A 20,524-nucleotide genomic window follows, 5' to 3' on the forward strand; every position below is an offset into this window, starting at 1 on the left:
GGAACTGTCCTGGAAGAAAAGGGAGTGGAAATTCCTGAGTGTGTCAAAGTACCTTGTCAACAAGGAAGTCAAAGCTAGACAAATAATCGACACAATAACGATGTAATTAATCCATATTTAATTTCCAAAGAACAAAAGATGAGTTAAGTATTGCTGTAATGGTATGCTCCATAAACATACCCAAAAAGGTTGATTTCTTTACTATTTTTTTTTTAAATCGTGGGCTATTAATTTTGGTTTTGTACGTATTCGGCTAACACTGTTTCCTTTCAATTTGTATCAATCTCAGGTATGAATCTTCTTTGCTTGTTGGCTGAGCAATAGAATCTGAAGGAACTATTGACTTATAAGAACGGATGCAATGGTTTCAGGCACCGGCTTATTTTAACGTTTTTGCTGTCATTTCGTTCACAGGCATGCTTATATGCACGGCTCCTCTGCGGGCCAAACGAACCCTGCAAATCACATTCCATTCCATTCCGGGCGGCGGCTGGCACACACAGCACTGAGTCACTCGGACACCCGACTCCACCTTGCAAGTTAACCCGGCTTTTTACTTCCAGCGGGATCTTTTGGTCAGGCCCCCACCTCACCCTCGCAAGGGACAGGGATCCACTCCAGAGGGGCATATAATAACCGGGGCTGACAGGAGGTTTTTTTTTCACTACTGCTACTGAGGACAGACTCAAAGCTTCCCCACCCCACCGCGCCCCAGAGCTTCATCTGCAGGAATAAAAACAAGGAAAACCGCAGAAACCGCAGCCGCAGAGCAGAGAGAACCGGCGGCCCCCCCCTGGTTTCCCCAGTCCGACACCCGCACGCACACTCTGCGCCCGCGCGCGCACGCGCTCTCCGCCCGGTGGGTCCGGAGGTAGACAGAAGGTGGGAAGGGAGGGTGGGGGCCGAGAGGGGTTATGGCTGGCTCTGCCCGCAAGTTTTCTCACCTCGGTAAACGGGTCCATCGCCACGGGCTTCGCGTGTCGATTGCGAGACGACCGAAACGGTGGTTCAAATTCGGAAAAAGAAAAGAAGTGAGTGCCGGCTCAGTGTGTCACTTGGAGAAAAACAAGAAGTCCGGGGCTGGGGAACTCTCCCAACCTACTCTCCTCTTCCCCACAGCCTCCAGTGTTCACGCTCGGCCTTCAGCAGCGGTTTCAAATTTGAATTTCAGCGCCGGGAGCCGCGCGCGTGCGCGCGGGGCGGGGCGGAGGGCAGGGCACGCCTCTCCCCGCACTGGCGCTGGATCACGTGGCCTTGCCGGGGCTGGGAGGTTCCGAAGGGTAGCTTAGTCTTCTCAGTGATAGCCCACCCTGGCGGCGGAGATGCGGAGGTAGGTGCTGCGTCGGCCCTACAACTGCCTCCGGGCTCGAAGCCCCACCCCAAACGCTCGCACACCCAAGCCTGTTTAAGCAGGTCCCTTCGCGCCCTGTGCTTGGGCGTTTCCGCTTTCCCTTCATTCCTAAATTTAGGATTAAGGGCCCTTCTGTTTGAAATCCCACTGGACCATAGACCTGACCATAGCTTTCTGACCACCTGCCTAAACCGCCCCTACTTCACTCCTAAGGGGACTCAGGCTTGGGCCTTCTTGAAGGCCAAGAAGGACACTTGGGGCAAATGACCAGTTAGCCACCTTGGACACTGGCCTTTCTTATTGGGAAAATAAGGTTAACATTAACAGACTGTGTGTAAAGAGGTTTATACATGAAACTCCTGGTTGTTCTTTTTATTTTAATCCCATCAAAAACTGCATGCAGTGTTAGAGCTGAGAAGCTACCACCTATTACTCCTCCCTTTTACAGCTAAGAGAAGGGAGACCCTGAGACATTAAGTGACTGGCCCAGGAGAAATGAAAATCCCATTCTCAGCTCATAGCCTGCCTTCCACCGCTGAATCAAGCTGTATTTCATGATTATTCTCTGTAGATTACTGAGAATTGTAAAGTACGTTTTATAGTTACTGTATCAGATTCATTTCTTATTTAGTAAGTCTGTTACTAGGGCTGTTTATAAAGACAACAAACAGGTTTGGACTTCTTCATCTGTAACAGAGTAGATGGCTGAGTGAATGCCCAACGGCTGAACAGGCCAAAAACTATTTCTCCCAAGTAGAAGTTTCGGTGTATTTAATAACGTTCCATCTTAGCAGTCAGTAAACATTACAAAAAGTATTTCACTAATAATATCTCTAATTTGAATTTTGGTGCTATACGTTGTAATGGAAAGAATGCTGAGTGTGGGATAAGAAGAAAATTCCTTGAGGTCTTGGCTCCACCAGGACCATGTGACCTTAGGCTTTAGGCAAATCATTTAAACTCAGTATTTCTTAGACCTTTTTGGGGAGTCATAAACTCCTTTGAAAGTACAATTAAAGCTGAAAAAATGCCCACTCAATCACAAAAATGTTTAAGATATGATTCCATGAAGTTCATGGTCACCAGGTTAGCCTCTTTGGATGTTAGTTTACTCATTGGTAAAACAGAAATAATCAGCTGCCCTGCCAGTCCTCAGAGTTGTTAGGAGGATCAGGTGAAAAATTAAAAGAGATCCAAAAGTATTCTGTAATAAGTAATAAGCCCCTATCCAAGTGTTCGCTGTATTGAATTATTAATATTTAACTCAAAACTCAAAATATGCTACTTATGAACCAAAGAGAAAAGCCACTTGAATTTTTTTCCAATGCTGGACCAGAAAATGGTGGGTGTATTGAGGAGTGTGGGTTCAGGAGGAAGTTTACGCGACATTGGAAAATGAGTCAATAGAAATTTATGAAGCCTTGAGCCTTCCGGCTTTGGCCTCTGTGAGCCTTAGATTCTTTATGACCAGATCCTAGTCAAGACTAAAAGAGATAAATACAGCAAGTCACTCAATATAACTACCCAAAACATTTAGTTTATCTTTCTTCACAATCCCCCTGTCTTTACCCTGATAATGATAATAGCAAACCACCACACAATAACTGAAGTTCGTTAAACACCTACCATGTGCCAGAAGCTGTGCTAGAGACTCAAGTCTACTCTCAGAATACTGCAACTGTCTGCTAACAGTTCTCCCTATTTCCCTTCTTACCCTCTGATAGTTCACGCTTCCACTTTATAAGCTAGAATTACTTTTCTCCTCTTGAAAATTGTGTTATAAAATATTTCCACTTTACCAAAAAACTTAATGAATGGAACAGATAACTGTATACCCACCACCTAGCTTAAAAATATGTAATTTTATAATTGAAGTCTCCTGTGTTTTTCCTCCTTAATCCCATTCCCCAAGGGTAAAACTATCCTGATTTTCATGTTTATCATTCCCATGAAATGTATGTACTTTTATTACATCTACATATATCTCCATATCAATATATAGTGTTTTACATAAATTTTATTTTTACTGTAAGTAAAACTTTCTGCAGTTGGTTTCTTTTCTGAATATTCTCTTTATGAGATTCATCCTCACTAACAGGTATAGCTGCATTTTATTCATTCTCACTGCTGTATTCTATTGTATTAATATACTTGTAATTTATGTATCCATTATCCTGTTAATGGACATTTAGCTCATTTCCAGTTTTTCATTCCAAAGACCCCATGATGCCATGAATATTTTTATGTCTCCTTATACATACATGCAAGACTTTCTGTAGAATAATATACCTAGGAATTAGAGGATCATTTCAATAAATATATTTCAATATTATTGCCAGATATTAAAAATAAATTGCTCTTCAAAACGATTGTAACAATTTGTATTCCAGTCAGCTTTAAATGAGCATGCCTGCTACTCTAGTGCCTCCCTAGTACTTGGATACTTTTTAGATTCTGTCATTCTTGTTTGTATGCATTTATTCTATTACTAATGGAAGTGAACATTATTTCATGTGTTTATTGGCCTTTAAGTTTTCCTTTTCTGTGAATTTCAAATTCACATCCTTTGCCCATTTTTCTATGTGGTTGCTTTTTCTTATTGATTTGTAGGCTTTTGTTGTTTGTTTACTATTTTCTGGGAAAATAACTCTTTGGTTTTTTGGCTGGCAAATATCTTTTCCTAGTTTATGGTTTGTCTTTTCACTTTAGGATGTCTTGGGTGTACAGAAATGTTTCCTATTAATATAATTAAATATATGTATATTTTCCAGTAGGGTTTGTGCTTTTTATGTCTCAAGAAATCCTTCCCTTTCCCTATCCTGAGGTTGTAAATATATTCTCTCATATTTTCTTCTAAAAAGCATGCGTTTTTCATGGTTTTGTCTTTAAATTATCTGGATTGATCTTGTTTTTTGTTTGGATAACCAAATTTCTTAGCAGCAGTTATTTAACTGTCCATCCTTTCCCCACTGGCCTTAATGCCACTTTGGTCATGTACCAACTTCTCCTGTATATGTAGGTCTATTTAGGAGCTCTTTATTCTGTTCTACTGTTCTACTGTTTATACTGTTCTTTATTCTGTTCTACTGGTTTGTCTATTCCTCACCCAATATCGAACTGTTTTCATTATGTGTTGATATCTGATAGGGCAAATTAAAAATTGACGTGGTTAATTTTGTCCCCTTATTCTTCCATATAAATTTTGGGGTCAGATTGTCAAGTGCCACAAAGGAAAGAAAAATCCTCTTGAGATTTGTAATTGGAATCGTACTGAATTTATCAAATAATTTGGAGGAAAATGACATCTTTGTGATATCAAGCCTTTCCATTCCTGAACATGGATATATCTTCATTAATTTAAGCCTTCTTTAATATCGTCCAAAAAATGTTTATAATGTACTTCCATAAAGATTTTTAAACTCTTTAATTTGTTCCTATGTATGCTTTTTTTGTTATTGCTTTTATAAATGGTATCTTTTAAATTATATTTTAAAACTGTTATTGATATATAGGAACATGATTATTACAAACCTATTGAGCAATCTTATTAGTTTTAACAATTTATTCATAGAGTGGGAGCTTTTTAAAATGTAAATTTTATGGTGTCAATTTCTTGTTTTGAGCCAGTTTATGTCTTCTGTTGCAATTAGAATAATACCCAAATTCTTTATCATACTTACAGGGCCCTACATGACCTGAACCTTGCTTGCCTCTCCTAGTATCCTAATATTCTCCAGATATCACAGTACTCTCCCTTCTTTTTCCCACTAGTCTCCAACCTCATAGGACTTCTTTCTAGTCATAAAAATAGGCCAAATTTCTTCCTGCCTCAAGAACTTTCCATCCCCTGGATATTCGTAGATCTACCCATGGCTGGCTGCTCATTAATTGGGTCTAAGCTCAAATGTGCTATCTCCTCAAGAAGACTTGTTTGATCAGGTGGCCACACCCCTCCTCTCTCCCCCCAAAGTCATGTTCTATCCCATTACTCTGTTATATTTTCTTCATTGCGTTTACCACTTAACATGGGATCATTTTAGATATGTGTTTAAGTTTATCATCTACTTCTTCTACTAGACTGTAAGCGATGGAATGGCAGGGACTTGTCTTGTTGGTAATTGTAACCTAGCAGCTTCAGGGCATACGAGTTCAGTAGATATTTGTTGAATGAATGAATGTAAGATAACTATTATTCCTTTTTTAGAGATGAAGAAACTGAGGTGCAAAGAGGCTAAGTGATTGCTCTAAGTCCATCACCTATAATTTGAACCAGATCTGCCTGACTTCAAATCTTGTTTATGATCTTGACATTTCAGTTAATTTATTTATTTTAATCACCAAAGACACAATAATGATGTAAATGTGCTCTTGAGCTATATCTAAAGTGCTGAATACATAGCAACCATGTTTTTCTCTTAAAATTGTTTTTAAAAAAATTTTAACTACTAAGTTAGGAAGGAAAATAAATATATTCACATGATTATTACCATTTAGTTGTACAGTTTGGCCTAACGATGATAGTATTCTGAAAGTCATCAAAAGTGTCTTCTCTGGTTATTCAAATAAAAAACACAATTTCTCAAGTTATTTAGGTAAAGACCACAGCTTATTATATTAATTTAAGAATAGAATCAAGGCTATGCACTCTAGAGCCCGCGAGCCACAACTACTGAAGCCCATGTGCCTAGAGCCCATGCTGTGCAACAGGAGAAGCCACCGCAATGAGAAGCCTGCTCACTGCAATGAAGAGTAGCCCCCACTCACCGCAACTAGAGAAAGCCAGTGCAGCAACAAAGACCCAATGCAGCCAAAAATAAATTATTTATTTTATTTATTTATTTATTAAAAAAAAATAGAATCAAGGCTCTGAAGAAGAGATAACTAGAGATTAAAGGTAGCCCTAGTAAATGAATATTTGCTCCTTCTGAGATCCTTTTCAACAAAGGAAATAGTAATCATGTTTTCACAGATAAAATTGATGGAAGGCTGAAAAACACAAAAAGTCAAAAATATTTACTTCAATAAGGACACTCCATATGTTATGTATGTGCAGTTACTTTTTCAAAGTATATTCACACACATTCTCATTTCATTCACAAAATAAAACAATGACCTAAATATTCTTATTTTTACAGGAATCAAAAAGGCCAAGATCTAACCATAAGGCAGTGGCAAGAAGGATTAAGGTCAAGTTCTCTACTTCAGGTTATCTGGCTGAAGGGCCACTTCTTTTACACATTCATTATAGTGAAGAAATAAGACCTATCAAAAGATGTTATATACGTATTACTAAAGGGCTATTTTATTTGTTACAATATCTCCTATTAATGGTCACTAGCATCACATTTTAAGGGTTTTAAACAGTTTTAGTGGTCTTTAGCATCAGATTTTTTTCTTTTCTAAGTTAATCAATAAAAATGTTTCATATTCCAAAGTGAGGAAAAATAGATTGTGTGTGTGCTTTCTAACATATTGTACTGTTTCCAAAAACCCATGCAACTACAGTCATATTTCCTTTATTCAATAGAGTATTCTCAAAATGTATACAGCTCTAATCTCCTTTTTACTTTCTCAAGTGGTCAATACGGTATTAAGAGAATTCATATTTAAAGGACCATGGTAAATCCTTTCATAAAGACGAAGAATTCTTTTATGTACTTACTGAAGTATAATTTACATATGCTATCTTTACTTTTCCATACCAAGATTTCTCAAAGCTATATTCACAGAACCTATTTTTAGATTTTTTAGCAATCCCATATAAAAGAAAAGTAGCTCTTAAATATTAAAAAATAGCAGAAGTCAATGTTTCTTAAACATCAAAATCTCTTTATTGAACATCAAAAATAAATTCTTCTCCTTTTATTTTTTGGCCATGCGGCATGTGGGATCTTAGTTCCCCGACCAGGGGCCGGACCAGGGACTGAACCCGTGCCCCCTGCAGTGGAAAGGAAGAATCTTAACCACCAGACCGCCGGGGAAGTCCCAAAATCTTCCCCTTAAGTTTGAAACAAGAAGGTTCATTGTACTCCACTGACATCTGTCATGAACTTCTTTGTCTTTCAAACACTTCAAAAATTTCTCTTCACATACTCTTTCCAGACCTTGGTTCTTCCCCTGGCGCATTAGCCCTTACAAATGTTGGCGTTCGTGACATCTGCTTTCACTCTCTGCCCTGCTTCTCACAGCCTGACACCATCCGCATTCGTCAGCACCATTCATGCCTGGCAGGCACTAGGCCCTCAAGAAATGTTTGCTGATGAGTTCTCAGTGACCACAGCCTCCTACGCTCTGACCTCACCATTCCACAAACCTTCCAACTCTACTGACCTCCTCCTCTCTTCTGTTTGTCCACCACATATATGGCCACACTTGGACGCTAAACACAACCAGGAAGTGCTCCATCTCCAAGATTTCAAATCCCCAAACTGGCTTCTGATTGTAATCTAAAATCCTTATCTTTTCTCTACTGCTGCTCTCGCCTACTTAACCTGCAAGTCCCCTCTAACCCTAATCTTCAGTTTATTCTCCTTTCCCAACTTTTGGTCAAATTTAAAATGTCTCAGTTCATTTGTAGCCATGCCTATGTATTAGCCCTGACTTCCCACCCTGCCCTTTTCTATGAGGCCACATGCTAAGTAGTTCATCTATTCTTAAAAGGTGGCCAAGCAAGTTTTTAAAAAAAGGTAGGAGCTGGCAGGGATCACCTAATTCAGCCCCCTAAAATAGCAGATGAGGAACCAAGAAGATTGTGACTAGTCAGAGATTTCCAGATCCTGTCATTGGCCCTTCCCAGGTCTCTTCCCCAAACACTGCCCAATTTTGATCTTTTCCTGGGCTAGCAATAAGCAGTACACTGCTCATGATGCTAGGCAGCTGCACCAAGATGCGGCTCCCAGTCAGCCATGTGATCGGGGGTAAACAATCAAAACCCATACAACCATTCTGTTTCTCATTTCCAGTACAGTACTCAATAAATTACATGAGATATTCATCATTTTATAATAAAATAGGCTTTGTGTTCATTTTGCCCAACTGTAGCCTAATATAATTGTTCTGAGTATGTTTAAGCTAGGCTAGGCTAAGCTATAATGTTTGGTAGGTTAGGTGCATTAAATGCGTTTTTGACTTAGGATGGGTTTATCGGGACATAACCCAATCATAAGTTGAAGAAGATCTGTGTGTGTGTGTGTGTGTGTGTGTGTGTGTGTGTGTGTGTGTGTGTATAACTTTTTTGGCTTCTTTTCCTCTGCCCCACAACTAAGTAACTAAGAACTTTAAATTCTACCCTGGGTGCTCTTGTCTACCTACACACACACGCCCAGATGATCTCATCAGTTCCATTGACTTAAAATACCATCTGTATAGGGCTTCCCTGGTGGCACAGTGGTTGAGAGTCCGCCTGCCGATGCACGGGACACAGGTTCGTGCCCCGGTCTGGGAAGATCCCACATGCCGCAGAGCAGCTGGGCCCGTGAGCCATGGCCACTCAGCCTGCGTGTCCGGAGCCTGTGCTCCGCAACAGGAGAGGCCACAATGGTGAGAGGCCCGCATACCGCAAAAAAAAAAAAAAAACCATCTGTATACTGATGGTTCCCAAATTTATTTCTTTGGCATGATCTCTTCCTTGAACTCAGAACACTAATATCCAACCACCTATGTGAAATCTTGACTTGGACTTTTAACTGGTGTATTAAACTTAACAAATCCAAAATGGAATTTCCCCACTAAACCTATTCTTTCCCCAATCTTCTCCATTTCCATAAATGGCACCACTATCTACCCAGTTGCTCAAGCCAAAAACCTAGGGGTCGTATTCAGTTCTTTCTTCTTTTCCTCCTACTCTATCCACATCCCCAACCTACCATCATCTCTGCCTCCAAATATGTCTTTTTCTTCTCTCCCTCTCTGCAGCTTCCATTACACTTTAAGCCATCATCACCCTCACTGGACCTACTGCAAGAGTCTCCTGTCTGGTTTCCCTGCTTCCACTCTCATCCTCTTATCCATTGTTCTCAGAGCAGTCAATGTGATCTTTAAAAAAAAAAAAAAAAAGCCATATTATGTCACTGCCCTGTTTTAGTGGCTTCTGATTGTACTTGGAAAAAAGTCCAAATTCCTTTCCTTAGCCCTGCTACCTCTGAAATCTTTTCACTTTCCCCCAGCTCACTGGACTCCAACCGTGCTGACCTTCATATAGCCCCAGGATCAGGACAAGATCATTCCCATCCCAGGGCTTTTGCCTTTGCAATTCCCTCTACTTTGAATGCTTGTCTCCCCCACCCAACCCCCCCCCAAATTTCTCATGGCTGACTCTTTCTTATCCTTCAAGTCTCAAAAGTCACTTCCTCAAAGAGGCTTTTCCTGACCCCTCCGTACCCCAAGTCAGCATGTCTAGTATACTTCTCTGATTTACTATACTTCATAGCACCTATTTGTATCTATTACATCATTTGTTTACTTGACTGTTATTTGTTTCTCCCACTATAAGTTCCAAGAGAACTGGGACTCTATCTGATTTACTCACCACAGCATCCCTGATGTATGCACACAAGGACTGCCCGATATATGTATATCATATTTACATATGTGTGTATGCACTACCAGTAGTAACATAAATACTTAATAAACATCTGTGGAAAGAGTAAATTAATGCACATCTTGATTTCTTCAAAATGTAATTAAGATAGGCAATATTTTTGATGTCTGATTAATAAAAAATATCCTTCCTCCCTCAGTCATTTACAATAAAACATCCTATCAAAAAAATATCACAGGGTTTCCCAGGATTTTTGTGCTGTCCTGACTATTTTCAGTGAGGTGAAAGGCAGAGGCAGTTTCACAAAGCATTCTTTTATTTGGCTTCCACTTCATGTTTTTCATTCTCCTGAAAAAGACATACTGAAAACATTCCATTCTCTCAATACAGACATCCCAAAAGCATTCAAACTGCACTGAAAAAAATTTCTTAAAGCTACAGAAACCAACTTTCCCTGGCTCTTTTTTTCTTTCAGAGTCAAGGAACATTGTTTACAGCTGCCCTGAGGCTTCCTTTAATGCTTGTTAGAATCTGGGATGTTGGAACCAGTTTCTCTGTTCTTTTATAATGGCAAGCTGCAGATTAATTTTCCTCGATTCATAAATATCCAATGACATAGAATGTTGTAAATTGTTTCCAAGAGAACAGGGAGGAAAGTGAAAAGTATTTTCTAGAAGACTCTCCTTCCCTTATGCTTTTAAACTCTCATCTGAAATGTAAAAGTAAACAAATTATTTTAATGTTCTATTTTTTTTTAGTTACTGACATAACTTCTCCTTAAGAAATTAAACTTTTTCTCAGTTTCAAGCATAATATATACTTGATCTGCTCTCAACAGAATGAACTTTTTCTATAGAAAGTGAAATATTATAGTTATTTGTCTCTCCACCAGCACTAACAATGCTTATTAGCAACCTTCTCCAGTCTTCACCATTCCTCTTTCTTGGCCTTTACTACCCAGCTTAATGATCAAATGTGTTCTAAGCCTTTAAAAAGGAAGATGTTGATCTTTTTTCTTAAAAAAAACAAAAAAAATCCCATCCTCTCTTACTACAGAGATGTTTTGACTGACTTCTTTTGTCCTGAAACTCCATTGACTGTGAGTAACTTGCCATGTATCAATAGTTTGTACATGGAATATACACATTAACATATGAGTTAATTAAACAAAAGTTACTGAAAAAAATAAGAAAAATATAAGTTCTTTATCCATAACATAAAAATCACACCACAGATAAAAAAAACCAATATTTCTTTGAAAATATCTATTTTCCTATCATCTTTGTATCTAAAATTTAATGGAAATCATCATTAAGGAGAATCAGAAATTGAAATGATCCACAATACAGTGCTGGTAGTGAACATAAAAATACCATTTAAAAAAGTGAAGTATAATGCTGCGGTAGGATAACTACAATAGCATTCTTGGCTATTTTTGGAATACTTAAGTTTAGTAAAACTTTAAAAAGGGGGGACGTGTATCCTTAGAGATAAACAAATTATTAAAAGCAGTTTTAATACTTCTTAACTTTATTTTGCACTCAGTGCTTTGAAAATGGAGTTTATATAGAAACAGGTATAAAGGAAAGTTTCTCAAAAAGATGGAATTGTTCATTGTTCTGGCAGATATGTAAAAACAATGCTGACTCAAAAGCAGCCAAGTGGACAGCTGCAGATGCCTTACCCAATGGAAATACTAAACAGGTGTAGCACGAATCAATAATTAACAAAGTAGATGCACAAAGCTTGATGAGGATGCATAGGCTGGAGTGGTAAAAGAAGCTTATAACAGTACTAGTTTTGTAAGAAATTAGATAAACTCATTGTTTTCATGAATTTGTTAGCAAGAGTACTTCAGTGCCTAATAGTACACAAAGAATATCTTTTTTAAATGCTTTGAATTAATTGATATTCCCCTTTATATAGTATTTATCACTGAAGATGTTTATAAATCAAAATAATCCACAAGAAAATACTGGTAGGGTGAACATAAAAATAATTTTTAAAATAAGCAATGAAATAATATTCTAGATGGGCTAACTACAGGAGCATCAAATTGTTTATTTTTAGAATTCTTAAGTTTAACGAAATGTTGAAGAGGGAGGTATACCTTTAGTGTACATCATTTTCTAACTTGTGTTATGTGTGTGTGTGTGTGTGTGTGTGTGTGTGTGTGTGTGTATATATATATATATATCTCCCTTCATGCTTGTCAGTAAGTGTCTTGAGGATAGTTATTGTGTCTTTTATGTACTCTAAAAGCACTAAGCACTGTCTCTTGTATATATATATAAATAGCTCTGAAATTAATAAAATAATACATCTTGGTTTCTTCAAAATATAATGAAAATGGACAATCTGATTACCCATGCTTTAGTAAAAACATCCAGAGTAAATTCTTTAGATGCTGAACATGTAACTTGGAAACATCTTTTAGGAGTCTTTATTTTTTTGAGAATTACAGTTCTTAAACTGTAGTGACTTGAAAAATTAGAAATTTGCAGAGGTAACAGAGGTATTTATAGCAAACTTGGAAAGCAGTTTTCAGAGTTTAAGGTATATAAGGAAGTTAAGGAAGGTATGTAAGGAAGTTAAGGAAGGTATGTAAGGAAGTTAGGTATATAAGTTTCATTTACATGCTTTTTCCTTAGGACATATGTTGCAAGAACAACTGCTCTTCTGAATGCAAAGCATTCATTGCTTATTACTATATCAAGTGTTTAACCTGAAGATGTGTTCCTTATCTACCTGCCCATTCTATATCATTTCTATTTTTCTTTGAATTATCATTGAAAATGCATGCTTTCTATTATCTACTTATTCCTTAACTTACAAATAATTGAGTACATACTGTGTGCTAGACACTATTCTAGTTGCTCTAAGTATAGCAGTGAACAGTCAAAAATCACTGCATTTGTGGAAATTTTATTCTAGAGATGGAGACAGACAATAATCAAGATAAATCAGTAAGATTTCCTGTAGCACATGATGTGGGAAGCTGCCTCCGCCAGAGACTTAGCATTAGGAGTGAGGGGGTAAAGGAGTTTGGGGGTGTGCAGAAAGAGAAAACGTACGCACACACACCCTAGAAGCAGGAACACCTTCCCTAGCTTTGTGGGATTCTCCTCCCACCAGAGCAATGTGTAAAAGGAAATCTTGGGGCTTTGGTCTATCGAAATTACTCATCTGGGTGATTCTTGAGCACCACCATCCAGAAGTGCTGGCGTCCGATGCATTTTCCTTTGCTTTGCAAAGAAGAGTCGTGAACTTCAAAACCCTCCGAGTTGGATTATAAATACTGCTTTGCAGGAAAGGAAAACCCTCCATCCTTGGCCACCAGCCACCCCTCTCTGGAGACCCTGCTATCGCCCAGGCACTCCGAGCCAGAAGGGGACACTTTGGGAATGACCGTGCTCCACGGAGGGACAGAGCCATCCCCCAGCTTCTCTACACAGAGCCTCATCCACTAAAGCTCCAAAAATCAAAAACTGTAATTGGCAGAAGAATCATTAAAAACAAAACAAAACAAAAAAATAGTCCAGCCACTAACCTCATATGCAAATGAAATAAGCACTCTGGATCCTGCATTGTGAGCTCCTCACCATACCCTGATTACCTTTGAAGCCCATATTTTTTTTCATTGAATTTGCATCTCTTTAAGACACAAGATTAAAACAAAATTCATGCTTTATTGGATTTTAAATGATCTTCCTTTTATTTATCCTTCATCTTTCTTATGTGGATATGCAAGCGAGAAGACCTGACTGGATATTCCCAACATGTTCACTCAATCTGTCTGTATAGAGGTTTGGCTTCTACAGACCAAGCCGTGTGACTGATAGGGTCTTGGTGCTCCAGCTGGGTGTGAGGCCTGTGCCTCTGAGGTGGGAGAGCCGAGTTCAGGACACTGGTCCACCACAGACCTCCCGGCTACACGTAATATCAAAAGGCGAAACCTCTCCCAGAGATCTCCATTTCAATGCTAAGACCCAGCTCCACTCAATGACCAGCAAGATGCAGTGCTGGACACCTTATGGCAAACAACTACCAAGACAGGAACACAACCCAGCCCATTAGCAGAGAGGCTGCCTAAAATCATAATAAGGTCACAGACACCCCCACACACACCACCAGATGCAGTCCTGCCCACCAGAAAGACAAGATCTAGCCTCATCCACCAGAACACATACACCAGTCCCCTCCACCGGGAAGCCTACACAACCTACAGAACCAACTTTAGCCACTGGGGGCAGACACTAAAAACAACAGGAACTACGAACCTGCAGCCTGCAAAAAGGAGAGGCCAAACACAGTAAGTTAAGCAAAATGAGAAGACAGAGAAACACACAGCAGATGCAGGAGCAAGGTAAAAACCCATCAGACCAAACAAATGAAGAGGAAATAGGCAGTGTACCTGAAAAAGAATTCAGAATAATGATAGTAAAGATGATCCAAAATCTTGGAAATAGAATGGAGAAAATACAAGAAACGTTTAACAAGGACCTAGAAGAGCTAAAGAGCAAACAAACAAGGATCATGAGAGATTACTACAAGCAACTACATGCCAATAAAATGGACAGCCTGGAAGAAATGGACAAATTCTTAGAAAAGCACAACCTTCTGAGACTGAACCAGGAGGAAATAGAAAATATAAACAGACCAATCACAAGCACTGAAATTGAGACTGTGATTGAAAATGAACAACACAATAAATGAAATTTAAAATTCTCTAGAAGGAATCAACAGCAGAATAACTGAGGCAGAAGAACGGATAAGTGACCTGGAAGACAAAATAGTGGAAACAACTACTGCAGAGAAGAATAAAGAAAAACAAAATGAAAAGAATTGAGGACAGTCTTAGGAGACCTCTAGAACAACATTAAATGCACCAACATTCAAATTATAGGGATCCCAGAAAAAGAAGGCAAAAAGAAAGGGACTGAGAAAATATTTGAAGAGATTATAGTTGAAAACGTCCCTAATATGGGAAAGGAAATAGTCAAGTCCAGAAAGTTCAGAGAGTCCCATACAGGATAAATCCAAGGAGACACACACCAAGACATATTAATCAAACTATCAAAAATTAAATACAAAGAAAATATTAAAAGCAGCAAGGGAAAACAACAAATAACATACAAGGCATTCCCCATAAGATTAACAGCTGATCTTTCAGCAGAAACTGCAAGCCAGAAGGGAGTGGCAGAACATATTTAAAGTGATGAAAGGGAAAAACCTACAACCAAGATTACCCAGCAAAGATGTCATTCAGATTCAACAGAGCAGTTAAAACCTTTACAGACAAGCAAAAGCTAAGAGAATTCAGCACCACCAAACCAGCTTTACAAAAAATGCTAAAGGAACTTCTCTAGTCAGGAAACACAAGAGAAGGAAAAGACCTACAATAACAAACCCAAAACAATTAGGAAAATGGTAATAGGAATATACATATCGATAATTACCTTAAATGTAAATGGATTACATGCTCCAACCAGAAGACACAGACTGGCTGAATGGATCCAAAAACAAGACCTGTATGTATGCTGTCCCACAAGAGACCTAGGGGAAACATACACACTGAAAGTGAGGGGATGGAAAAAGGTACTCCATGCAACTGGAAATCAAAAGAAAGCTGGAGTAGCAATTCTCCTATCAGACAAAATAGACTTTAAAATAAAGACTATTACAAGAGACAAAGAAGGACACTACATAATGATCAAGGGATCAATCCAAGAAGAAGACATAACAATTGTAAATATTTATGCGCCCAACATAGGAGCACCTCAATACATGAGGCAAATGCTAACATCCATAAAAGGGGAAATCAACAGTAACACAAACATAGTAGGGGACCTTAACACCCCACTTTCACCAATGGACAGATCATCCAAAATGAAAATAAATAAGGAACCAAGCTTTAAATGATAACATTAAACAATATGCACTTAATTGATATTTATAGGACATTCCATTCAAAAACAACAGAATACAGTTTCTTCTCAAGTGCGCATGGAATATTCTCCAGGAGAGATCATATCTTGGGTCACAAATCAAGCCTTGGTAAATTTAAGATAATTGAAATTGAAATTGTATCAAGTATCTTTTCTGACCGCAGCGCTATAAGACTAGATATCAATTACAGGAAAAAATCTGTAAAAAATACAAACACATGGAGGCTAAACAATACACTACTTAATAACCAAGAGATCACTGAAGAAATCAAAGAGGAAATCAAAAAATACCTAGGAACAAATGACAATGAAAACAAGACGACCTAAAACTGATGGGATGCAGCAAAAGTAGTTCTAAGAGGGACGTTTATAGCAATACAATCCTACCTCAAGAAACAAGAAACATCTCAAACAACCTAACCTTACACCTAAAGCAATTAGAGAAAGAAGTACAAAAAAAAAATTGCAAAGTTAGCAGAAGGAAAGAAATCATAAACATCAGATCAGAAAATAAATGAAATAGAAACAAAGAAAACAGTAGCAAAGATCAATAAAATTAAAAGCTGGTTCTTTGAGAGATAAACAAAATTGGTAAACCATTAGCCAGGCTTATCAAGAAAAAAATGGAGAAGACTCAAATCAATAGAATTAGAAATGAAAAAGGAGAAGTAACAACTGACACTGCAGAAATACAGAGGATCATGAGAGTTTACTACAAGCAACTACATGCCAATAAAATGGACAACCCTGTAGAAATGGACAAATTCTTAGAAGAGCACAACCTTCCGAGACTGAACCAGGAAGAAATAGAAAATATAAACAGACCAATCACAAGCACTGAAATTGAGACTGTGATTAAAAATCTTCCAAAAAACAAAAGCCCAGGACCAAATGGCTTCACAGGCAAATTCTATGAAATATTTAGAGAAGAGCTAACACCTATCTTTCTCAAACTCTTCCAAAATATAGCAGAGGGAGGAACACTCCCAATCTCATTCTACGAGGCCACCATCACCCTGTTAACCAAAACCAAAGATGTCACAAAGAAAGAAAACTAAAGGCCAATATCACTGATGAACATAGATGCAAAAATCCTCAACAAAATACTAGCAAACAGAATCCAACAGTACATTAAAAGGATCATACACCATGATCAAGTGGGATTTATCCCAGGAATGCAAGGATTCTTCAATATATGCAAATTAATCAATGTGATACACCATATTAACAACTTGAAGGAGAAAAACCATATGATCATCTCAATAGATGCAGAAAAAGTTTTTGACAAAATTTAACACCTATTTATGATAAAAGCCTCCAGAAAGTAGGCATAGAGGGAACTTACTTCAACATAATAAAGGCCATATATGACAAACCCACAGTCAAACATCATTATCAATGGTGAAAAAACTGAAACCATTTTCTCCAAGATCAGGAACAAGACAAGGTTGTCCACTGTCATCACTATTTTTCAACATTGTTTTGGAAGTCCTAGCCACAGCAATCAGAGAAGAGAAAGAAATAAAAGGAATCCAAATCGGAAAAGAAGAAGTAAAGCTGTCACTGTTTGCAGAAGACATGATACTATATATAGAGAATCCTAAAGATGCTACCAAAAAACTACTAGAGCTAATCAATGAATTTGGTAAAGTAGCAGGATACAAAATTAATGCACAGAAATCTCTTGCATTCCTATACACTATGATGAAAAATCTGAAAGTGAAATTAAGAAAACACTCCCGTTGACCACTGCAACAAAAAGAATAAAATTCCTAGGAATAAACCTACCTAAGGAGACAAAAGACCTGTATGCAGAAAACTGTAAGACACTGATGAAAGAAATCAAAGATGATACAAACAGATGGAGAGATATACCATGTTCTTGGATTGGAGAATCAACATTGTGAAAATGACTATACTACCCAAAGCAATCTACAGATTCAATGCAATCCCTATCAAACTACCAATGGCATTTTTCACAGAACTGGAACAAAAAAATTCACAATTTGTATGGAAACACAAAAGACCCCAAATAGCCAAAACAATCTTGAGAAAGAAAAATGGAGCTGGAGGATCAGGCTCCCGGACTTCAGACTATACTACAAAGCTACAGTAATCAAGGCAGTATGGTACTGGCACAAAAACAGAAATATAGATCAACGGAACAAGATAGAAAGCCCAGAGATTAACCCACGTACATATGGTCACCTTATTTTTGATAAAGGAGGCAAGAATATACAGTGGAGAAAAGAAGCCTCTTCAATAGGTGGTGCAGGGAAAACTGGACGGCTACATTTTAAAGAATGAAATTAGACCACTCCCTAACACCATACACAGAAATAAACTCAAAATGGATTAAAGACCTAAATTTAAGGCCAGACACTATAAAACTCTTAGAGGAAAGCATAGGCAGAACACTCTATGACAAATATCACAGGAAGATCCTTTTTGAAATACCTCCTAGAGAAATGGAAATAAAAAACAAAAATAAATGGGACCCAATGAAACTTAAAAGCTTTTGCCTAGCAAAGGAAAACATAAACAAGTTGAAAAGGCAACCCTCAGAATGGGAGAAAATATTTGCAAATGAAGCAAATGACTAAGGATTAATTTCCAAAATTTACAAGCAGCTCATGCAGCTCAATATCAAAAAACAAACAACCCAATCCAAAAATGGGCAAGAACACCTAAATAGACATTTCTCCAAAGAAGATATACAGATTGCCAACAAACACATGAAAGGATGCTCAACATCACTAATCATTAGAGAAATGCAAATCAAATTACAATAAGGAATCAACTTATACCAGTCAGAATGGCCATCATGAAAAAATCTACAAACAAAAAAAGGTGGAGAGGTGTGGAGATAAGGGAACCCTCTTGCCTGTTGGTGCAAATGTAAATTGATACAGCCACTATGGAGAACAGAATGAGGCTTCCTTAAAAAAGTAAAAATAGAAGTACTATATGACCCAGCAATCCCACTACTGGGCATATACCCTGAGAAAACCATAATTCAAAAAGAGTCATGTACCACAATGTTCATTGCAGCTCTGTTTACAATAGCCAGAACATGAAAGCAACCTAAGTGTCCATTGACAGGTGAATGGATAAAGAAGATGTTGCACATATATGTAATGGAATATTACTCAGCCATAAAAAGAAACGAAACTGAGTTATTTATAGTGAGGTGGATGGACCTACAGTCATTCATACAGAGTGAAGTAAGTCAGAGAAAAACAAATACCGTATGCTAACACATATATATGGAATCTAAAAAAAAAAAAAAAGAATCTACATTCTTTTAAATGTAGCTGTCCAGTTTTTTTTCAAATCTAAAAAAAAAAACCGTGGTTCTGAAGTACCTAGGGTCAGGACAGGAATAATGACGCAGTCGTAGAGAACGGACTTGAGGACATGGGGAGGGGGTAGGGTAAGCTGGGACGTAGTGAGAGAGTGGTATAGACATATATACACTACCAAATGTAAAATAGTCAGCTAGTGGGAAGTAGCCGCATAGCACAGGGAGATCAGCTCGGTGCTTTGTGACCACCTAGAAGGGTGGGATAGGGATTGTGGAAGAGAGACACAAGAGGGAGGAGATACGGGGATATTTGTATATGTATAGCTGAACCACTTTGTTATAAAGCAGAAACTAACACACTATCGTAAAGCAATTATACTCCATTAAAGATGTTTTAAAAAAAAGAAATCAGTAAAATATGTAATAAATTATATAATGTTAAGTGCTAAGGAAAAAAAAAATAAAGCAGAGAAAGGGTATAGGAAATCTGAGAATGGAATGGAATTTTAAATTGAGTGGCCAAGAAAGGCCTCAGTGAGAAGTGACATTTGGATTAATTCCTGAGAAGTGGAGGAGCTAGTTCTGTGGGCTTAAGGCCAGGGTGGGTGCTGGGGGTGGGGGAGCATGCCAGGCAGGGGATGTCCCAAATTGCATTGGTCATGAGGTGAAACAGTGCTTGGCATAGCTGATGAATATCTAGGAGGCCAGCGTGTCTGGAGGAGACCAAGGAGGAGAGCAGTGGGAAATGAGCCCAAAGAGATGGCAGTAGGCTAGGTCCTAAAGGACCTCATAGGTAAGAAAGGAAGCCATTGAAGTGTTTTTCACAGAGAACTGACATTATCTGACTTTTTAGCAGGATCACGCTGGCCACTGAGTTTTGAGAGTAAAGTGAAGAGGGCAAGAGTGGAAACATGGGGTTCATTTAGGAGGCTACAGTTATAATCCAAACAAAAGCTTGTGGTGGCTTGAGCCAGACAAGTGGCAGTGGTGATAGTGAGAAGTGACTGGATCCTGGATATATTCTGAAAATAGTGTTCACAAGATTTTCTGACACACTAGGATGTGGGGTTATGCACTATCTGTGATACTGTCAAATTTCCATCATATGCTCCTAATTGGTGAAAAAGATACAAATTCTCACTTGGTCTGTCATTTTTAGAGTATGATGTTCCCTGACATAACTTCAACTTTCCTTTTGTTCCTGAGTTTGAAAACACATCCCACAATTATTTCTATGTCCTATCTCAACCTTGAGGAAAGATAAAGAGAAAATGTGGCTTTGAAAATTGACAGTGCCAATGCTATCTTATGAGTTTCTCAACTGTAAGCTCCAGCCTTACTTCATTTCCCTTGTTGGTGTTCTCAAGGCCTGTCTCAGAACC

General features: G+C 38.2%; 2 protein-coding genes across 14 annotated transcripts in view; one reads left to right on the forward strand and one right to left on the reverse strand.

Moving 5' to 3' along the window:
• The window catches only part of ANLN (anillin actin binding protein), a 63,163-nt gene extending 53,780 nt beyond the window's left edge, over nt 1-9,383 (reverse strand). For 4 of the 12 annotated variants that reach the window (XM_032642244.1, XM_032642242.1, XM_032642237.1 and 1 more), the window contains exon 1: nt 945-1,137. In XM_032642244.1, coding sequence (XP_032498135.1) covers nt 945-962 — 18 coding nt within the window. In that variant the 5' untranslated portion in view covers nt 963-1,137. Of the gene's footprint in view, nt 1-944 lie in introns of all 12 variants that reach the window. The other 8 variants (XM_032642240.1, XM_032642235.1, XM_032642238.1 and 5 more) reach the window with 6 other exon arrangements.
• KIAA0895 (KIAA0895 ortholog) overlaps nt 1,259-20,524 on the forward strand; it is a 104,289-nt gene continuing 85,023 nt past the window's right edge. The window contains exons 1-2 of one of the 2 annotated variants that reach the window (XM_032642248.1): nt 1,259-1,330; nt 6,487-6,556. The gene's annotated coding sequence lies outside the window, so the exon portion shown is untranslated. The remainder of the gene's footprint in view (nt 1,331-6,486; nt 6,557-20,524) is intronic. The other variant, XM_032642252.1, reaches the window with a different exon arrangement.

The sequence above is a fragment of the Phocoena sinus genome, chromosome 9, assembly GCF_008692025.1.
Source record: "Phocoena sinus isolate mPhoSin1 chromosome 9, mPhoSin1.pri, whole genome shotgun sequence".
NCBI classification, from domain to species: Eukaryota; Metazoa; Chordata; class Mammalia; order Artiodactyla; family Phocoenidae; genus Phocoena; species Phocoena sinus.